Below are 22208 nucleotides of genomic sequence, written 5' to 3' on the forward strand. Positions count from 1 at the left end.
TTTTTTATTTCTTTTCCAAACCATTTCAGGGCCCAGGAAGGTAGTGGAGGAGAAACCATCTGGAAAGGAAAGGCGGCCTGACAGTCCAGCTGTTGATACCATTTTACATTATCGAATTACAATGGGAAGGGGAAGTGGGAGAGGGGGGAGAGGGAAGGAGCTCAAAGGAAAAAAAAAGGTCGAGAAGGGAAAGAAAAGAACCAAAAAATTAAACGAAAAGGGGGAAAAACACGATGTGACCCGGTGAACTGGGAAGAAGGAAATAGGGAGGGGAGGATGTTACCACTTTTACCTGTGCAGAACCAGGGAGGGGGGTGGGATGGGGGGAGAGGGGAGAGGAGGACAGGGAGAAATCAAAACAGACACTGGAGGGGGGTAGGGGTGGGGGAAAGAGGTAAAAACACAGAGGAAACAACTTAAGGCGTGCTCTGTGGTCTCGGGGACACGGCTGACAGGCAGGCTCCCTCGTCGGCCCCGGCTCCTCTGATGTCATTGCTCTCTTCTCGGGGTGGGGTGGGGTGGCGAGGGGGGTATTAAAGTCTCTCATCGTATGCGGCGTCCCCCCCCCACCCTAAAAAAAACACGTATACTCAAGGCAACCCCGAGCAGCTGTAAGAGTCTCTGGAGGGGGCTCGGTCGGGGGGCTCTGAAGGGGAGTTCACCGGTCTCCCCCGTGCTGGTTGCCCCCCATCTTTTCCTCCTCTCCCTCACCCCCCCGGCATGGGGGGTGAGGGGGCCAGTGCCGGGCGCCTGGGTCGGAAAACTCGAGAGAGAGAGAGAGAAAACACTGAGAGAGCGTTAGTGTCAGGCGGGGGACAGAAAGTGACGGATTCTTCCCCCCCAACCCCCCACCCAGCCCCAGCAGGCCCTTCCTGCCCCTTTTCAAGCCCACTGGGAAAATAAAAACATAGAAAAAATTCTGTACAAAACCCCCAAAGGGGGCTGAGGTGCTTCTGTACACATGGTCGGGTGGGGGGCCGTGGGGAAGGGAAATCTCTGGAAACACAAACGTCTTACTCTCCCCAAGGAGAAAAAAATAAAAATAAATGTACAACTGAGTCCACTGCTCCAGGAAACCAGTTAAACCAGTGTAAGCTGCACTGTGGCTGGGGGGGGGGGGGGGGGCTCGGTGCCTCTGGAGGGAAGAAGAAGACTATAGTGCCCACCACCCCGTCCCCTGCTGCCCTTGGTCTTCCTCATCAGCGGAAGCCGCCCTCACAGAGGCGGCCCTCCCACCTCCCCGTCCCCATCCCCGCCGGGGCCTTCTCCCCACCCCCGGCCGTTCTCCCCGTCTTCTGCGCCGGCTCTGGGCGGGGGAGCTACGCTGTGGGGAAGAGGGGAGTGGGGTTGGGGGGGGAGGGAGGGAGAAAAAGTGGATTTTATTGGGGGTGTCAAAGGTCTAGAAGTTGGGTAGCAGCGCCAGGCTGAGGCGGCAGTCGATGTGGCCGGCGTCGGGCCCCGTGTAGGCCAGGCCCAGGGGAGCCAGGAACGCCTGGCAGGCCTCCTCACTGTCCAATGCTAGTGCCCCCCCGCACGTACGACACCGGCAGCGCCGGCCGGAAGCTAAGGAGACAAGAGAAGGGGGATGGAGGCTGGAACACGCACAAGTGGGACGGTCCCACTGGACGGGGGGCACGCGCACACCACCGTGGGGAGAGATGAGACCCCTCCCGCCCCTCCCACCTCCCCCTCTCCAGCCCCATTCCCCCCCCCCCCACCCGAAGGGGTCCGTCCCCTCCCCACCAGCCTCAACCCCCGGCCCCCACACCTGGGACTGTTGGGGCCTCACCCAACCTCCACTCGGAGCCTTGTTTTCCAATCTCCCCACCTCTTCCCTCTGGAACCTGGGGGCCCAACCCCCCCCCCCCCCCACAAGCTCCCACTTACCTGCACGTTGCATGAGGGTGGGGGGAGAAGGGGGAAGGTTTGGGGAGGGAAAGGAAAAAGGGTGGAGGGCTCAGTACCTAAGGGGCGGCTCTCCAGCTGGCACCGGCCCACTGGCTGCCGTTTGGTACTGACGGAGTAGGGGGTGGCCCCGGAAAAAAGAGAGAGAAGGGAGAGAGAGAAGAAGGGGGAGAGAGAGGGAGGAAGGAAGGAAGACGGGATCCAAAAGAAAAGGGAGAAGGAACGGGTGAGAGCCAGCCAGCCTCCCCAGACAGAGAGAGGAAAACCTGAGGGATCCCGGACAAGTGATGCGCGTGCAGTAGGGAGAAGGAGAGGAACCAAAAGATAGAAAGGTGGGAGCAAGAGAAATCCAGAGAAAGGAAAGAGACTAAGACAGTACGAGTCAAGGGACTGAGAGGCAAAGGAGCTTGAAACCATGGGATGTAGTCAACTGTGCTCGCCTACTGACAGAGGGAAGGAGGAGGAGAAAGGTGGGAGGAAGCGGCAGAGGCAAGAAAGCAAAGGAGGAGAGGAGGGAGCTGGGGAAGGGGATGAGGAGGGAGAGACAAGTGGGTGGACAGGATGGGAAGGTGCTATGAGTGGAAGACGGAGAAGGAAACAAAAAGGAACGAAAGGAACGAAAAGGAAATGGGAGGAGGGGGAGGAGAGAGAAGGGACACGGCGAGAGAATGCGCTGGGAGGTAGTGAGGAAAGCAGAAGAGGGGGAATGGATTTATTCACATTAATGTCTGTCTCCCCCACTAGACTGCAAGCTCCTTATGGGAGGAACGTTTCTGCCAACTCTGTTGTACTGTACTCTCCTGGGTGGTGGTTAATATTAATGTTCTGCACACCGTAAGCGCTCAGTAAATACCACTGGTGCGGAAGATAGGAGTGAATAAATGCCAAAAGGCAAGGGGCAGCTGGCATTTGAAAAAACCGTAAACTCCGAGGGCAGGGCAGTGTGTTGTTTTCTTTCGCTATTGCACAGAAGCACAATCTGGTGGAAAGGGCACAGGATGGGGGGGTCAGAGGACCTGGTTTCTAATCCCAGCTCTGGGACCACAGACAAGACACTTAGCTCCTCTGGGCCTGGTTCCCTATCTATAAATGGGGAATACCTGTTCTCTCCCGACTGCCCTCTCCAAAGGTCACTGGCAACCCCCTTCAAACCCAATCCAATGGCCTCTGGGCTGCGTCCTAAATCCTCCTCGACCTCTCATTCATTCATTCAATCGTATTTATTGAGCGCTTACTGTGTGCAGAGCACTGTACTAAGCGCTTGGAAAGTACAATTCAGCAACAAAATAACGTCGGAGGAGCAGCAGGGCCTAGTGGATAGAGCACAGGCCTGGGAGTCGGAAGGACCCAGGTTCCAATTCCGGCTCTGCCACTTGTCCTCTGTGGGATCTTGGGCAAGTCACTTCACTGGGCCTCGGTTACCTCATCTGTAAAATGGGGATTGTGAGCCCCGTGTGGGACAGGGACTGTGTCCAACCGGCTTAGCTCGTACCTTCCCCAGTGCTTAATACGGTGCCTGGCACATAGTAAGTGCTTAACAGATACCATAAACAATTTTTAAAAAGAAAAAAATCTATAAGGTGACTGAAATGGACTCGGCAGTTCCTGAAACAAGCCAGACGGAAAAGTTTCCAACAAGTCAACAAACACTGCTGTCAGCCTCCCTAGCGGGACTGGCACTGCCACCTTCTCTTACCCAACCTGCAACTGCAACCCCCCACCTGCTCTCTAGGTAGGAAACTAAGCCTGGCATCGCCAATCCTCAGCCGCCTGCCTTCTCTGGAAACGCAATCTAACTCTGGCTCCACAGAGCACTGGTGGTGGTCTCTTCCTCCCTTCAAGGCCCTGCTGAGAGCTCACCTCCTCCAGGAGGCCTTCCCAGCCTGAGCCCCTTCCTTCCTCTCCCCCGCGTCCCCCTCTCCATCCCCCCCATCTTACCTCCTTCCCTTCCCCACAGCACCTGTATATGTATATATGTTTGTACATATTTTTTACTCTATTTTATTTGTACAAATCTATTCTATTTATTTTATTTTGGTGGTATGTTTGGTTTTGTTCTCTGTCTCCCCCTTTTAGACTGTGAGCCCACTGTTGGGTAGGGACTGTCACTATGTGTTGCCAATTTGTACTTCCCAAGTGCTTAGTACAGTGCTCTGCACAAAGTAAGCGCTCAATAAATACGATTGATGATGATGATGGTCCTCCTCTTCCTCCACCGGCCGCTCCTTCTCGGTCTCTTTCACCGGCTCCTCCCTCGCCTCCCATCCCCTAACAGTGGGAGGCTCTCAAGGCTCAGTTCTGGGTCCCCTTTCTGTTCTCCACCTCCACCCACTCCCTTGGGAGGACTCATTCACTCCCACGGCTTCAACTACCACCTCTGCACCGATTCCCAAATCTAGCTCTCCAGCCCTGACCCCGCTCCATTCCCGCAGCCTCGCATTTCCTCCTGCCTTCAGGTCACCTCTACCTGGACGTCCCACCGACATCTCCAACTTAATCGCTCCAAAGCAGGACTCTTCACCCTCCCACCCAGATCCTGTCCTCCCTGAGACTTCCCGCCAACCCCTTTAAATACGATTGATGATGATGATGGTCCTCCTCTTCCTCCACCGGCCGCTCCTTCTCGGTCTCTTTCACCGGCTCCTCCCTCGCCTCCCATCCCCTAACAGTGGGAGGCTCTCAAGGCTCAGTTCTGGGTCCCCTTTCTGTTCTCCACCTCCACCCACTCCCTTGGGAGGACTCATTCACTCCCACGGCTTCAACTACCACCTCTGCACCGATTCCCAAATCTAGCTCTCCAGCCCTGACCCCGCTCCATTCCCGCAGCCTCGCATTTCCACCTGCCTTCAGGTCACCTCTACCTGGACGTCCCACCGACATCTCCAACTTAATCGCTCCAAAGCAGGACTCTTCACCCTCCCACCCAGATCCTGTCCTCCCTGAGACTTCCCGCCAACCCCTTAATAATAATAATAATAATAATAATAGCATTTATTAAGCGCTTACTATGTGACCCGTCAGAGCCTGGTTGGAGGCGACCAACCCACTCCTCGTTCGGTTTGGCTCTAGTATATATGTATATGTATATATGTATATATGGTTGTACATATTTATTACTCTATTTATTTATTTTACTTGTACATATCTATCCTATCTATTTTATTTTGTTGGTATGTTTGGTTTTGTTCTCTGTCTCCCCCTTTTAGACTGTGAGCCCACTGTTGGGTAGGGCCTGTCTCTATGTGTTGCCAATTTGTACTTCCCAAGCGCTTAGTACAGTGCTCTGCACATAGTAAGCGCTCAATAAATACGATTGATGATGATGATGATGCAAAGCACTCTTCTAAGCGCTGGGGAGGTTACAAGGTAATCAGATCCTCCCTGGCTCACAAGCCCTTAACACCTTGGCATGATCCCGGACTCCCTTCTCTCACTCAACCAGCATGTTCAGTCTGTCACCACATCCTGTCCATTCTACCTTCAAAATATCTCAAGAATCCCCCTTTTTTTGCTCCACACTTTACTCTCCCAAGCACTTAGTACAGTGCTCAATAAATACGATTGATCGACTCCCCCAGCAGGCCCAACCCCCGCCCTATTCTGGCCAATGCTCTCACCGCTTCCCCCTCACCCCCCACCTCAGCTGCCCCTTTGCCAAGGACCGGTCCCCTTCCTGGGCATCGAGAAGCAGCGTGGCTCAGTGGAAAGAGCCTGGGCTTTGGAGTCAGAGGTCAGGGGTTCAAATCCCGGCTCTGCCAATTGTCAGCTGGGTGACTTTGGGCAAGTCACTTCTCTGGGCCTCAGTGTAAAATGGGGATGAAGACTGTGAGCCCCCCATGGGACAACCTGATCACCTTGTAACCTCCCCAGCGCTTAGGACAGTGCTTTGCACATAGTAAGTGCTTAATAAATGCCATCATTATTATTATTATCATTGTGCCTTCGTCCTCCGGGGGATTCCCTCCTCCTCCTCACTAGCCCTGTCCAGGATTTACTTCTCGACTTGTCGTCCTTAGCTCTCATCATCAATCAATTGTATTTATTGAGCGCTTACTGTGTGCAGAGCACTGTACTAAGCGCTTGGGAAGTACAAATTGGCAACATATAGAGACAGTCCCTACCCGACAGCGGGCTCACAGTCTAGAAGGGGGAGACAGACAACAAAACCAAACATACTAACAAAATAAAATAAATAGAATAGATATGTACAAGTAAAATAAATAGAGTAATAAATATTTACAAACATATATACATATATACAGGTGCTGTGGGGAAGGGAAGGAGGCAAGATGGGGGATGGAGAGGGGAATGAAGACTAATCAATCAATCGTATTTATTGAGCGCTTACTGTGTGCAGAGCACTGGACTAAGCGCTCTCCCTCATCCTCACTGTCCCCACCCACATGGATGAGGGCCCTGCAGTTGCCCGCCTCATCTTCGACCAGATTATCTGGCATCGACCATTGCGCTTGGCACATAGTCGGCGCTGAACCAACAGCAGCAGAGAGGGAGCCCACCCTGACACCACCACTGCTCACTAAAGCAGGACTTGTACTTCCCAAGCGCTTAGTCCAGTGCTCTGCACACAGTAAGCGCTCAATAAATACGGTTGAATAAATGAATGAATGAATGACTCAGAGGACCTGGGTTCTAATCCCAGCTCGGCCACTCGCCTGCTGGGTGACCTGGGGCAAGTCACAACTTCTCTGTGCCTTAGTTTCCTCATCTGCAAAATGGGGATTCGATACCATACACTGCGACAGGGATTGTGCCCAATAATAATAATAATAGCATTTATTAAGCGCTTACTATGTGCAAAGCACTGTTCTAAGCGCTGGGGAGGTTACGAGGTGATCAGGTTGTCCCACGGGGGGCTCACAGTCTTCATCCCCATTTTACAGATGAGGTAACTGAGGCCCAGAGAAGTGAAGTGACTTGCCCAAAGTCACCCAGCTGACCATTCATTCATTCAATCGTATTTATTAAGCGCTTACTGTGTGCAAAGCACTGTACTAAGCGCTTGGGAAGTACAAGTTGGCAACATATAGAGACGGTCCCTACCCAACAGTGGGCTCACAGTCTAGAAGGACAATTGGTGGAGCCGGGATTTGAAACCCTGACCTCTGACTCCAAAGCCCATGCCCTTTTCACTGAGCCACGCTGCTTCCCCATCTGATTATCTTCTATCTACCCCAGCCCCAGCACTTGGTACAGTGCTTGACACATAGTAAACACTTAAATAACATTTTTAAAAAAGGACAATCTTTTCATCTCCTACCCTCAGATGATGATTTTAAGGCCTCTCTCTGGCCCCTGTGGGCACAGAGACGAGTTAACGCCCCGACTAGTGGGGAGGAGGGCAAATGGGAGGAAAGAGAGGATCACAGAAAGGATGGCAGAGACGAAACGAGAGATGGGACGGAAAAGATGCCGAGAGGCGGGGAGGGGCGGAGAGGCACGGTGGGAGGGGATGGGGGCCTGGGCAGTCCGCACATACGTTTTGATCATGGCCTTGAGGGCTGCTTTCCTCTCCCTCTCGGCGAACTTGTCCACCAGGTAGCCGGACATGCGGGGGGCCGTGCGGTACAGACGGAAGAAGCGGTGGAAGTTGGCCAGGGCCCAGGCCGCTCGGAGCGCCAGGGCGTGGGCCACGCAGGGGTCGGCCTTCAGCTCCTTCGTCAGGTAGGCCAGCTCTGTGGTGATGTCTGGCAGAGGGGGGTGGGCCGGTGAAAGGTGGACGAGGCTCCGGCTGGGCCCCCTCCCTCCACTCCCTGGGGCCCGCCACGCCCCTCCCCTCCGCCCGGGCCCCGGCTCTGCCCACTCCCACCTCCTGAGTTTTTGGTGAAGATGTAGTAGAGGATCCTATAGGCCGTGAACTCGCCCACGTTGCCGGGCAAGCTCTCTGCATACAGGGATTTGAGCTGGGTCTGGCACTGGTTAAACTCTTCGTGGTCTCCCTGCAAGGGGGGGGAGCGGAAAACAGCTGTCAGGTTGGGGGTGGGGGGAGCTCACCGTCCCACCCGCTTCTCCCCCGGGGGCGGGGGCCCTCTCACCTTCTCGAGAGCGATGCGGGCGTGCGTCTCGTACACCTCCACGGTAAACTCCGTCCGGACACCCTGAACCTGGTTGGGTGGGGAGTGGCTACTCACTGCTCTTCGCCGGCGCCGATCGCAACCCTCCCCCGGCCGGCCGCCAACCCCTCCGATTTCCACCCCGGCCCCCCCCAACTCACAGTCAGGTCCTGGCGAATGCTCTTCATCTGCTCACAGGCAAACGCGTAATCTTGCTTCTCCTTCCAGTGACCCTTCACCATGACCAAGGATTTCTTCAGAACCTGGAGGGGGGCGAGGCGGGGAGGCTGTCGGCTTCCATCGTGGTTCCACGCTCCAGCTCGGAGGCGACCGTTTCATCACGGGTTTAAGTACTCATCCGTGTCTTTCCATCCCCTGGCTACCACCAGCCAGGAGGCCCCGGGACTCGTCAACGGTTTTGGGTTTGCCTGTCTCCCCCTTGGCTTGGAAACGCTTTGAGGGCCCGGTCCAGGGTGGGTCCAACGCCCAAGTGCAGCATGCCCCCGTCGGTAGGTACTCGGTAAAACTCATCATCCTCAATCGTATTTATTGAGCGCTTACTGTGTGCAGAGCACTGGACTAAGCGCTTGGGAAGCACAAATTGGCGACATATAGAGACAGTCCCTACCCAACAGTGGGCTCACAGTCTAAAACAGTGGGCTCACAGTCTAAAAGAATAAATACGATTGATTGATTGATTACTAAGCGCTTACTATGTGCCAAGCACTGTTCTAAGCGCTGGGGAGATTACAAGATGATCAGGTTGTCCCACGGGGGGCTCACAGTCTTCACCCCCACTTTACAGATGAGGTAACTGAGGCACCGAGAAGTTAATCAATCAATCAATCAATCGTATTTATTGAGCGCTTACTATGTGCACAGCACTGTACTAAGCGCTTGGGAAGTACAAACTGGGGCATTTATTAAGTGCTTACTATGTGCAAAGCATTGTTCTAAGTGACTTGCCCAAAGCGGCGGAGCTGGGATTTGAACCCATGACCTCCGACTCCAAAGCCCGGGCTCTTTCCACTGAGCCACGCTGCTTCTAATCAATCAATCAATCAACCGTATTTATTGAGCGCTATGTGCAGAGCACTGTACTAAGCGCTTGGGAAGTACAAATTGGCATCACATAGAGACAGTCCCTACCCAACAGTGGGCTCACAGTCTAAAAGGGGGAGACAGAGAACAGAACCACACATACCAACAAAATAAAATAAGTAGGATAGAAATGTACAAGTAAAATAAATAAATAAATAAATAGAGTAATAAATATGTACAACCATAATAAATACGTACAACCATAGAATATGTTAGAATATGTTCTAACCGAGGACAGGGATGACGGAGACGGTGAAGCCCCCGGGGATCTTTTTTTCCGCCCCAGGGTGTGGACGATGCCAACGAGCGTCCTCCCAGCCCCCACCCTCGGCCTGGTCCCCCCGGGGGGGGTCCAGCGCCCGCACTCACCGCCACGGGTCGCACGGTGGAAGGGTCCGGGGCACAGGTGAGGCGGAGGTAATGCTTGGTGATGTCGGGGCAGGTGCCCACGATCTTGAGCTCGTTCCAGTCGGGGTCGGCGGGCCCCGACTCCAGGCTGCCCATGTGCAGCACCAGGGGCTCCAGCCGCAAGCGCTTCGTGTGGCCGTGGCCGTGGCCGTGGCCGGGCTGGAACCGGGCCGCCCGCTTCTGCTTCTTCAGCTCCCGCTCGGGGTCCTCGTAGTCCATGGCGGCCGGCTTCTTCCGGTTCCGCTTGGCCGAGCCCAGCTCGTGCCTGGGGAGACCCGCGGCCGGGGGCAGCGGAGGGAAGGCTGTGAGCCCGCTGTTGGCGGGGGGGACCGTCTCTACGTGCTGCCAACTTGCACTTCCCAAGTGCTTAGTGCAGTGCTCTGCACACAGTAAGCGCTCAATAAATACGACTGAGCGAATGAAAGGAAGGGCAAGGAGGACCGGGCAGGGAAAGACGTGAGGGGAAAAAAAAATAAAACCCCAATAATATCTGTTAAGCGCTTACTACGTGCCAGGCACCGGACTAAGTGCTGGGATGGATAAAGGCAAATTGGGTCGGACGGGGTCCCTGTCCCACCTGGGGCTCACAGTCTCAACCCCCGTTTTACGGATAAGGGGACTGAGGCACGGAGAAGTGAAGAAAACACAGGCCCCTGTTCTCCCGCTCCCCCCCAGGGACCCCTCCCATCCGGAACCAAGCCCCTCTCACCTCTTGCCCCTCTGCATGCGGCCCCGACCGCGGTCCATGTGCGCCCCACGGCCGCCCCGGCCTTTGGGGAGGTTCCTACGCCCCCCCGGGGGGCACTCGTTGCCCGAGTAGGAGCTGTCCGAGTCTGAGTGCGAGTCACTGCGGGAGGAAGCGGGAGGGGGTCAGCCCGGCCCGAGTCAGGGTGGGGAAAGCCCTGTCCCCCGGCCCGCCCGCCCCTCTACCTGCGGCGGAAGTGGCGGGAGGGGGAGCGCGAGGATGAGCGGGAGCGGGAGTCGCTGCTGGACGACGAGCTGTTCTCCTTCATGAACACATTGCGGTTGCCAAACTTGGTGGGGAAGCTGCTGCCCCGGCCCCTCCCCCCGCTCCCAGTCCCCCGCTGGGACTGGGCTGCCCCGCCCCCACCCCCGCCCCTCCCCGTGGTCCCTCCTGCTCCACCCCGGGACGGGTGCAAGGCGGGCGAGCCCTCCCAGCGTGGCGGCGGCGGCGGCGGCGGCTTCTTCTTGGGGCTCTCGGCCACGGGCTCCCGACCCAGCCTGTGCAACGGAGAGAGGGGAGAGGCCGGGGTCACCGGGGTCGCCCCCCCTCCCTACCCGGAAGATCCTCAGACCCGGCGCGCTCATCCCACCGACCCCTCCCATCCGCTACTCGCTGGACAACTGAGGCACGGGCCCCCGGGGCCCCCAGCCTCCCACCCCGGGCCTGTCGCCGCTCCCGGGGGTGGGGTCCCCAGCCCCAGCCCCTCCCGCCGTACCCCGGCAGCGGCTCCCGACTCCAGTCGATGGTGTAGGCGGTGCCGTCCTGCAGCCGGGCCTGCAGAACCTCTTTGAGCAGCTTCTCCGTGCGGTCCTTGTCCTCCTCCGACTCGCAGGCGGTGAAGCAGCGCTGGACGTACTCCTTCATGTCCTGCGGCCAGTCCTCCGGCTTTCCCGAGGTCGAGCCCCGCGTCGGGGGCAGGCTGCCGCGGGGACGGGGAGCGGGGAAAACGGGCGTTTGACCCCGACGGGCACGGGGACCGCGGCGGAGGACCGGGGCAGACAGGACGGGGGGCGGTGGCGGGGAGACGGGACAGGGGGTGGAGGAGGAGGAGGAGGAGGAGAGGCAGGACTGAACGCATCCTGAAAAGCAGCGTGGGCCTCACCTGTGGTTCTGGGCCTTCTCAGAACTGGGCTGAGTCCCAAAGTTGCCGTGCGGCTGCCCTTCGCTGCTGGAGCCGAAATTCTGATTGGTCACCACAAACGGCCGCTTCTGGATGTTGAACTTGAGGCCGCCTGCCCCAGGGGCTTCTAGAAGAAGAGAAAATCCCAAGGTTTAGCCCGAGAAATCCTCCCCCCTGCCCCCCCTTCAGAAGAGACACGGGCCGGGGAAACCCACATTAGGAGGCCAAGCGCAGACCTTTCTTCTCCCAAGTGCTCAGTACAGAGCTCTGCACACAGTAAGCGCCCAGTAAATACGATTGATTGAATGAATGAACTGGTCGTGAATGCGCTTTGTGAAGGCAGAACCCAAGGCAGCAATGAAGAGGGAAGTCTGTGAGCCAGAAAGCCCAGGGACACTCATCTGGACACCCACTCAGACCAGAAGTGGCTAGAGCACAGGCCTGGGAATGAAAAGGACCTGAGTTTTAATCCCGGCTCCACCACGTGTCCACTGTGTGACCTTAGGTGAGTCACTTCACTTCTCTAGAGAAGCAGCGTGGCTCAGTGGGAAGAGCGCGGGCTTTGGAGTCACAGGTCATGGGTTCAAATCCCGGCTCCCGGCTCTGCCAACTGTCAGCTGCGTGACTTTGGGCAAGTCACTTAACCTCTCTGAGCCTCAGTTACCTCATCTGTAAAATGGGGATGAAGTCTGTGAGCCCCCTATGGGACAACCTGATTGCCTTGTGACCTCCCCAGCGCTTAGAACAGTGCTCTGCACATAGTAAGCGCTTAATAAATGCCATTATTATTATTATTATTCTCCATGCTTTAGTTACCTCATCGGTAAAGTGGGCATTAAAAGCGTGAGCCCCATGAGGGACAAGGGCTGTGTCCGACCTCATTACCGTGTATCTACTCCAGCGCTTAAAAAAGTGCTTGGCACGTAATAAGCCCCTAACAAGTACCATAGTTATTATTATTACTATTACCTATTCTCGTCCCACCTTTGGGTCTTGGGGGGCCTGCCCACGTTTCTGCCACCCACTGTGCCCAGGAAGAGACGGATGTCTAGACAGTGAGGGAAAAAGTCATGATCCCTTTGAGGGCTGGGACGGGATGTGGGGAGAAATACTGGGCGAGGTAGAGCCAGAGGGCCTGGTGGGAAGGGGATAGTTCAGGACCGTGAAACTGGGGGCCGGGCCAGGAGGCAACTCACGTTTCATCCGGTTCCACAGCTGCTGACCCTTCTTCGGCTTGGCGGGCTCCGAGTAGACGTGGGGCCCGTACGTGGAGCCAGCCGGGCCCGACTGGCCGTGCTGCTGGGCACCGGAGGCGGCCCCCGGCTGGCTCCCGCTGCCCAGGGAGTGGCCGGGGTGTGGGGGTGGGGGCGGCTGGGGGGGTTGGGCCGCCGGAAGGGGCTGCGGGGGCGCGGGGTAGGCCAGGCCATCGTCCATGCTGGGCAGTGGAGGCTGCAGGGGGCGGGGGGCAAGGAAAAGACAGGCAATCTCAGTGGGAGGAAAGAGAAACAAAATAGGAAAGGAACGAAGAGAGGAGAGGAGCAGAGAGGAGGGCCCAAACCCGAGAGACACCCAGGAAGAGGTGAGAAGGAGGACCAGATAACTTTATATCTTTATCTTTATGATCCCTCTGCCCATCTGCCAAGCTAGCTCTCTTCCTCCCTTCAAGGCCCTACTGAGAGCTCACCTCCTCCAGAAGGCCTTCCCAGACTGAGCCCCTTCCTTCCTCTCCCCCTCGTCCCCCTCTCCATCCCCCCATCTTACCTCCTTCCCTTCCCCACAGCACTTGTATATATGTATATATGTTTGTACATATTTATTACTCTATTTATTTTACTTGTACATATCTATTCTATTTATTTTATTTTGTTAGTATGTTTGGTTTTGTTCTCTGTCTCCTCCTTTTCAGACTGTGAGCCCACTGTTGGGTAGGGACTGTCTCTATATGTTGCCAACTTGGACTTCCCAAGTGCTTAGTACAGTGCCCTGCACACAGTAAGCACTCAATACGATCGATTGATTGATTTATACTGGGGATACAGGCTCCTTTCCCTGGGGTCCACCCCACCCTCTCCTTCGGGGTATGGGCCCAGGGGGGATTCGGACAGGAGGGGCAGCTGGGCTGGTTACCTGACTGAGGCTGCCCTGGTGCTGTCCGGGTGTGGCTGGCTGCTGAGGGGTGGTGGAGGCGTAGGAGCCGGCCATGCTGTACTGTCCCGGTGAACTGTAGCCTTGGTACATGTTCTGCAAAGAGCCAGGGCTCAACAGGGGCACGGAAGCACCCGACGAGCAGGGGACGCGTTCCCTGCTCACAGGGAGCTTAAGCTCTAACGGTGGGGGGGACGACAGACACCAAAATGCGTCCAGAGGGAGTCATCCGAGAAAGAAACGTCTGAAGACTCCTGCCTAAAGCCTCCCGCCTACCCTGGATCCCTCCCCAGCCCCCCGGGGCCCCGCACCAACCATCCGATCCTCACCATGGGGTAGTAGTAGTTGTACGGGTAAGCATAGTTGTACTGCTGGTACCACTGATAATACTGCTGCTGCTGGAGGGCCGTGGCGTCCGCTTGCTGAGCTGTGTACTGGGGGGAGAGAACCGGGGTGGGTGGGGGCGGTGAATGGGCGGACAGAGAACCCCTCACCCCTCCTCCTCCCCAACCCTGGAAATGGAGAAGATGTTGGTAGCCCTGGAATGCAAGCTGGGATACCCCCCAATTCCCCAAGATGGATTACCAAGGCCCTGGGGGCCGAGGGGGGGTTCGGCCTAGGGAGAAGTGAGGGTGTGAGGGGATGAGGCTCCCCTCTAGATAATGAGAAGCCCCCTTTGGCTTGGGAGACACGTCCCTAGGAGGGGCTGAGACCCAGGTGCTCCCTCCACAGTGGGAGGTGCAGTCCCAACGATGTTCACTCCAGGGCGCGGACAAAACCAAGTACCTTCTAATCGAGACTGAAGAGACCAAAAACGGCGGCCTACTAGCTCTTTGAAGGTTGCCCCCTCCTAGTCCCTACAGCTCTAGAATCTCAGCACCACCTTCGCCCCTGCCCTCAGAATGAAAAGTTGGTCCCTTTGGCCCTTAATCTGGTCCTGCCCCTGGCTTTCCCCTTCTTGCTTCCGGCCCTCCTCTAGGCAGCTACGGCACCTACAGAATGCTGCTCCTGGCTTGCTATGCGCCAAGCACTGGGCTAAGCCCTAACCCAGTCCCTACATCTCTAGAATCTCAGCACCACCTTCGCCCCTGCCCTCAGAATGAAAAGTTGGTCCCTTTGGCTCTTAATCTGGTCCTGACCCTGGCTTTCCCCTTCTTGCTTCCAGCCCTCCTCTAGGCAGCTACGGCATCTACAGAATGCTGCTTCTGGCCTGCTATGTGCCAAGCACTGGGCTAAGCCCTAAGAAGCCACATGGGGCTCAACCACCTAAGAGGGAGGGAAGACCTGGGATTTTATAACCTACATTTCAGGTGAGGGGGGAGGTTCAGCGGCTCATCCAAGAGCCCCAAACCGGGACGAGTTGCCCTGTGTCCCAACTCCCAGCCCCGTGGCCTCTGCGGCGGGCCACGCGGTCCCCCGCCCCTCACCTGAGCGCCGGCACTGGGGCCGTTACTGGAACTTTTGCTGGAACTGGAGGCTGCGTTGGCTTTGCTGATGCTGGCCAGGGCCTGCCGGGCTTTCTCCCACTCGGGGTTCTCGTGCATCGGGGCCTCCATGCCGTTCTCCCGGGCCGGCCCCGTCCCCAGATTATACTGTGGGGCCCTGCAGAGCGAGGGAAAGGAGCCGTTTAGCCCGTCACCCCTTCAATCCTCTCCTCCGCTCCCTGCTCCTTAATGACGGCCAACCGGTCAGCGGTATTTACTGAGCCCTCCCTGTGCACACAGCGTTGTACTATTCATTCAATTGTATTTACTGAACGCTTACTGTGTGCAGAGCACGGTACTCAGCGCTTGGAAAGTACAATTTGGCAACAGACACAGTCCTTACCCAACAACGGGCTCACAGTCTAGAAGGGGGAGACAGCCAACAAAACAAATCAAGAAGACAAGTGCCAGCACCATCAAAATAAACGGAATTATAGATACATATACGTCATTAATAAAATAAATACAATAAAAAATATTTACAATTATACAAATATATTGTATTATATATTACATATATTAAATATATATATACAAATATTTACAAATATACACAAGTGCTGTGAGAAGGGGGGTAGGGTAAAAGGAGGGAATGGGGGCGATGGGGAGGGGAGGAGAACATATAATAATAATGATGGCATTTGTTAAGCACTTACTTTGTGCCAAGCACTGCTCTAAATACTGGGGTAGATACAAAGTTATCAGGTTGTCCCACGTGGGGCTCACAGTCTTAATCCCCATTTTACAGACGAGGTAACTGAGGCACAGAGAAGTTAAGTGACTTGCCCAAAGTCACACAGCTGACAGCTGGCAGAGTTGGGATTTGAATCCATGACCTCTGACTCCAAAGCCCGGGCTTTTTCCACTGAGCCACGCTGCTTCTTCGAAACTTGTACTTCCCAAGCGCTTAGCACAGTGCTCTGCACACAGTAAGCGCTCAATAAATATGATTGAATGAATGAATTTATTACTCTATTTTACTTGTACATATTTATTCTATTTATTTTATTTTGTTAATATGTTTCGGTTTCATCATCAATCGTATTTATTGAGCGCTTACTATGTGCAGAGCACTGTACTAAGCGCTCGGGAAGTACAAATTGGCAACATATAGAGACAGTCCCTACCCAACAGTGGGCTCACAGTCTAAAAGGGGGAGACAGAGAACAAAACCAAACATACTAACAAAATAAAATAAATAGGATAGATATGTACAAGTAAAATAAATAGAGTAATAAATATGTACAACCATATATACATATATACAGGTGCTGTGGGGAAGGGAGGGAGGTAAGATGGGGGGATGGAGAGGGGGACGAGGGGGAGAGGAAGGAAGGGGCTCAGTCTGGGAAGGCCTCCTGGAGGAGGTGAGCTCTCAGTGGGGCCTTGAATACAATAAGCGCCTGCACACAATAAGCGCTCCATACATACGACTGAATGAATGAGTATGATTGAATGAAGGAATGCATGCTTTGCACACAGTAAGCGCTTAAGACCATCATCATTATTATTATTAATAAATACGATTGACTGAATGAATGAGCCCCTTCCTTCCTCTCCCCCTCTCCATCCCCCCATCTTACCTCCTTCCCTTCCCCACAGCACCTGTATATATATATATATGTTTGTACAGATTTATTACGCTATTTATTTATTTTACCTGTACATATCTATTCTATTTATTTCATTTTGTTAGTATGTTTGGTTTGGTTCTCTGTCTCCCCCTTCTAGACTGTGAGCCCGCTGCTGGGTAGGGACTGTCTCTCTATGTTGCCAACTTGTACTTCCCAAGCGTTTAGTCCAGTGCTCTGCACACAGTAAGCGCTCAATAAATACGATTGATTGATTGCTTGATTCTCTGGGCCTCAGTTCCCTCATCTGGAAAACAGGGGTGAAGACTGTGAGACCACTGTTGGGTAGGGACTGTCTCTCTATGTTGTCAACTTGTACTTCCCAAGCGCTCAGTCCAGTGCTCTGCACACAGTAAGCGCTCAATAAATACAATTGATTGATTGCTTGATTCTCTGAGCCTCAGTTCCCTCATCTGGAAAACGGGGGTGAAGACTGCGCGCCCCCCGTGGGCCAACCTGATCACCCGGTAACCTCCCCTGCGCTTAGAACAGTGCTTTGCCCATAGTAAGCACTTAACCATCATCATCATCAACCACATTTATTGAGCGCTTACTGTGTGCAGAGCACTGGACTAAGCGCTTGGGAAGTACAAGTTGGCAACATCTAGAGACGGTCCCTACCCAACAGAGAGCTCACAGTCTAAAAGAATGCTGTCATCATCATCACCTGAATGAATGAATGCTTTGCACATAGTAAACGCTTAACATCATCATCATCAATCGTATTTATTGAGCGCTTACTGTGTGCAGAGCACTGTACTAAGCGCTTGGGAAGTCCAAGTTGGCAACATATAGAGACAGTCCCTACCCAATAGTGGGCTCACAGCCTAACCAGCTCCATCTCCCCCATCTCCTCTGTCTCCCCCTTCTAGACTGTGAGCCCTCTGTTGGGTAGGGCCTGTCTCTAGATGTTGCCAACTTGGACTTCTGGAGCGCTTAGTACAGCTCCAGTATTAACAAATACCAGCTCCATATGGGGTTCAAATCCCGGTTCCGCCAACTGTCAGCTGTGTGACTTTGGGCAAGTCACTTCACTTCTCCGGGCCTCAGTTCCCTCATCTGTAAAATGGGGATTAAAACTGTGAGCCCCCCCCCCGTGGGGCAACCTAATCACCTTGTAACCTCCCCAGCGCTTAGAACAGCGCTTTTGGACTGTGAGCCCACTGTTGGGTAGGGACCGTCTCTATATCAATCAATCAATAGTATTTCTTGAGCGCTTACTATGTGCAGAACACTGTACTAAGCGCTTGGGAAGTACAAGTTGGCAACATATAGAGACGGGCCCTGCCCAACAGTGGGCTCACAGTCTAGAAGGGGGAGACAGAGAACAAAACAAAACATATTAACAAAATAAAATAAATAGAATAAATATGGACAAATAAAATATAGTAATAAATATGTACATACATATCAATCAATCATATTTATTGAGCGCTTACTGTGTGCAGAGCACTGTACTAAGCGCTTGGGAAGTACAAATTGGCAACATCTAGAGACAGTCCCTACCCAACAGTGGGCACACAGTCTAAAAGGGGGAGACAGACAACAAAACCAAACGTACTAACAAAATAAAATAATGCTGCCAACTTGGACTTCCCAAGCGCTTAGCCCAGTGCTCTGCCCACAGTAAGTGCTCAATAAATACGATTGATGATGCTTTGCACATAGTAAGCGCTTACTATGATTATGATGATTATTACCAACATTACTATCATTCATACATACTACTGATTGACTGAATTATGATTATGATGATTATTACCAACATTATCATCATTCATACATACTACTGATCGACTGAATTATGATTATGATGATTATTACCAACATTATCATCATTCATACATACTACTGATTGACTGGATTATGATTATGATGATTATTACCAACATTATCATCATTCATACATACTACTGATTGACTGAATTATGATTATGATTATGATGGTTATTACCAACATTATTATCATTCCTACATACTACTGATTGACTGGATTATGATTATGATGATTATTACCAACATTATTATCATTCATACATACTACTGATTGACTGGATTATGATGATTATTACCAACATTATTATCATTCATACATACTACTGACTGAATTATGATTATGATGATTATTACCAACATTATTATCATTCATACACACTACTGATTGACTGGATTATGAGTATGATGATTATTACCAACATTATTATCATTCATACATACTAGTGATTGACTGAATTATGACTATGATTATGATGGTTATTACCAACATTATTATCATTCATACATACTACTGATTGACTGGATTATGATTATGATGATTATTACCAACATTATTATCATTCGTACATACTACTGAGTGACTGAATGATTATGATTATGATGATTATTACCAACATTATTATCATTCCTACATACTACTGATTGACTGGATTATGATTATGATGATTATTACCAACATTATTATCATTCATACATACTACTGATTGACTGGATTATGATGATTATTACCAACATTATTATCATTCATACATACTAGTGATTGACTGAATTATGACTATGATTATGATGATTATTACCAACATTATTATCATTCCTACATACTACTGATTGACTGGATTATGATTATGATGATTATTACCAACATTATTATCATTCATACATACTACTGATTGACTGGATTATGATGATTATTACCAACATTATTATCATTCATACATACTACTGACTGACTGAATCATGATTATGATGATTATTACCAACATTATTATCATTCATACATACTACTGACTGACTGGATTATGATTATGATGATTATCACCAACATTATTATCAGTCATACATACTACTGATTGACTGAATACCCTCATTATTGTTATAATTACTACACTGAACCCCAACGTCCCGTCGGCCCCCCCCCCCGCCTCGGATTATGATTATGATGATTATTACCAGCATTATTATCATTCATACATACTACTGATCGACTGGATTATGATTATGATGATTATTACCAACATTATTATCATTCCTACATACTACTGACTGACTGGATTATAATTATGATGATTTTTACCAACATTATTATCATTCACACATACTACTGATTGACTGGATTATGATTATGATGATTATTACCAACATTATTATCATTCATACATACTACTGATTGACTGGATTATGATTATGATGATTATTACCAACATTATTATCATTCATACATACTACTGATTGACTGAATTATGATTATGATGGTTATTACCAACATTATTATCATTCATACATACTACTGATTGACTGGATTATGATGATTATTACCAACATTATCATCATTCATACATCCTACTGATTGACTGAATGATGATTATGATGATCATTACCAACATTATTATCATTCATACATACTACTGATTGACTGGATTATGATTATGATTACGATGATTATTACCAACATTATTATCATTCATACACACTACTGATTGACTGGATTATGATTATGGTGATTATCACCAACATTATTATCATTCATACATACTACTGATTGACTGGATTATGATGATTATTACCAACATTATTATCATTCATATATACTACTGATTGACTGGATTATGATTATGATGATTATTACCAACATTATTATCATTCATACACACTACTGATTGACTGAATGATGATTATGATGATTATTACCAACATTATTATCATTCATACATCCTACTGATTGACTGGATTATGATTATGATTATGATGATTATCGCCTCACCAGTCTGCGCTGCGCTGGTCTCCCACGTTGGCGGCCATCTGGGCGCTGAGGGGGTTGTGGTGGCCGCCCCCTCGGGGCCTGGCTCCTTCCGGGGCGCCTCTGAGGGAAGGCACACACACCGGAAGTGGTTCAGGCCAAAGGGCCGACGAGGCCGCGGGGGCCGGAATGGGGTTGGCTTGGAATGACAGGAAGGGGGAAAGGAAAAGGAAGCGGGAACGGAAACGAGTGTTGGGAAGGATGGGCTTCCCACAGGAGCCGTCGACTGGGAAGGCCGCGCCTCCTTCCCCCTCACGTTCCCATTCCCCTCAGGCGTCGCCTCCTGTGCGCCTGCGCACGGGCTGGAGGTCATTGGGAGGGGGGCCCCCCCCACGCCTGTTACCGGGGCAACCAGCGCCGCGCACGCGCACTCTTCAATGGGCGTCCGGGAAGGGGGGGACGGCGCATGCGCGGTGAAGATGGGCCCCTTCTCCCCCCCTTGTTGACGCGTCCGTTTGCCACGGGGCTCGCGCCCCCCGGCTACCGCGGGGACCCCCGCCCCTCGCCCCCCAAACGCCCAAACTGCTGGACAAAATGGCGGCGAGCTGTGCCTCCCCCACCTCACCTGGTTCCTCTTCCTTCTCCGGCCTCGATGCGTCAAGCGGCGGCGACGCCGTCGGTGACGTCATGACGCACGGCGCCCTCGGACGCAGCCAATCAGCGCCGCGCCCCGCCCTGAAGGCCAGCTTCGTGGGGCCGGAGCGGGGCCTGGTGTCATCAATCAATCAATCAATCAATCGTATTTATTGAGCGCTTACTATCATCATCATCATCATCAATCGTATTTATTGAGCGCTTACTATGTGCAGAGCCCTGTACTGAATTATTGGGAAGTACAAATTGGCAACATATAGAGACAGTCCCTACCCAACAGCGGGCTCACAGTCTAGAAGGGGGAGACAGAGAACGCAACCAAACGTACTAACAAAATAAAATAAATAGAATAGATATGTACAAGTACAATAAATAAATAGAGTAATAAATATGTACAAACATATCATCATCATCAATCGTATTTATTGAGCGCTTACTGTGTGCAGAGCACTGGACTAAGCGCTAGGGAAGTCCAAGTTGGCAACATCTAGAGACAGTCCCTACCCAACAGCGGGCTCACAGTCTAGAAGGGGGAGACAGAGAACAAAACCAAACGTACTAACAAAATAAAATAAATAGAATAGATATGTACAAGTAAAATAAATAGAGAAATATGTACAAATATGTACATATATACAGGTGCTGTGGGGAAGGGAAGGAGGTAAGATGGGGGGATGGAGAGGGGGACGAGGGGGAGAGGAAGGAAGGGGCTCAGTCTGGGAAGGCCTCCTGGAGGAGGTGAGCTAATCAATCGTATTTATTGAGCGCTTACTGTGTGCAGAGCACTGTACTAAGCGCTTGGGAAGTACGAGGTGGGGACATATAGAGACAGTCCCTACCCAACAGTGGGCTCACAGTCTAAAAGGGGGAGACAGAGAACAAAACCAAACGTACTAACAAAATAAAATAGAATACATATGTACAAGTAAAATAGAGTAATAAATATGTACAAACATATATACATGTGCTGCAGGGAAGGGAAGGGGGTAAGATGGGATGGGGAGGGGGACGAGGGGGAGAGGAAGGAAGGGGGTCAGTCTGGGAATTCATTCAATCATATTGATGATGATGATGGCATTTTATTAAGCGCTTACTATGTGCAAAGCACTGTTCTAAGAGCTGGGGAGGTTACAGAGTGATCAGGTTGTCCCACGGGGGGGGGCTCACAGTCTTAATCCCCATTTTACAGATGAGGTCACTGAGGCCCAGAG

The 22208-nt window shown here is 52.0% G+C and overlaps 1 protein-coding gene across 1 annotated transcript; it reads right to left on the bottom strand.

Annotated features, from left to right (window-relative positions):
• Nucleotides 1-1120: 1120 nt before the first annotated feature.
• LENG8 (leukocyte receptor cluster member 8) lies at nt 1121-20696 on the bottom strand. The gene is given in 16 exon segments (XM_038752434.1): nt 1121-1528; nt 1530-1563; nt 7403-7610; nt 7733-7862; nt 7959-8027; nt 8138-8239; nt 9447-9750; nt 10195-10332; nt 10416-10727; nt 10946-11149; nt 11333-11477; nt 12547-12799; nt 13478-13591; nt 13825-13929; nt 14923-15097; nt 20368-20696. Coding segments are annotated over 16 exon segments (2460 nt in total). The 5' UTR covers nt 20406-20696; the 3' UTR covers nt 1121-1399.
• Nucleotides 20697-22208: the final 1512 nt, after the last annotated feature.

Source organism: Tachyglossus aculeatus, chromosome 10, assembly GCF_015852505.1.
Source record: "Tachyglossus aculeatus isolate mTacAcu1 chromosome 10, mTacAcu1.pri, whole genome shotgun sequence".
NCBI classification, from domain to species: Eukaryota; Metazoa; Chordata; class Mammalia; order Monotremata; family Tachyglossidae; genus Tachyglossus; species Tachyglossus aculeatus.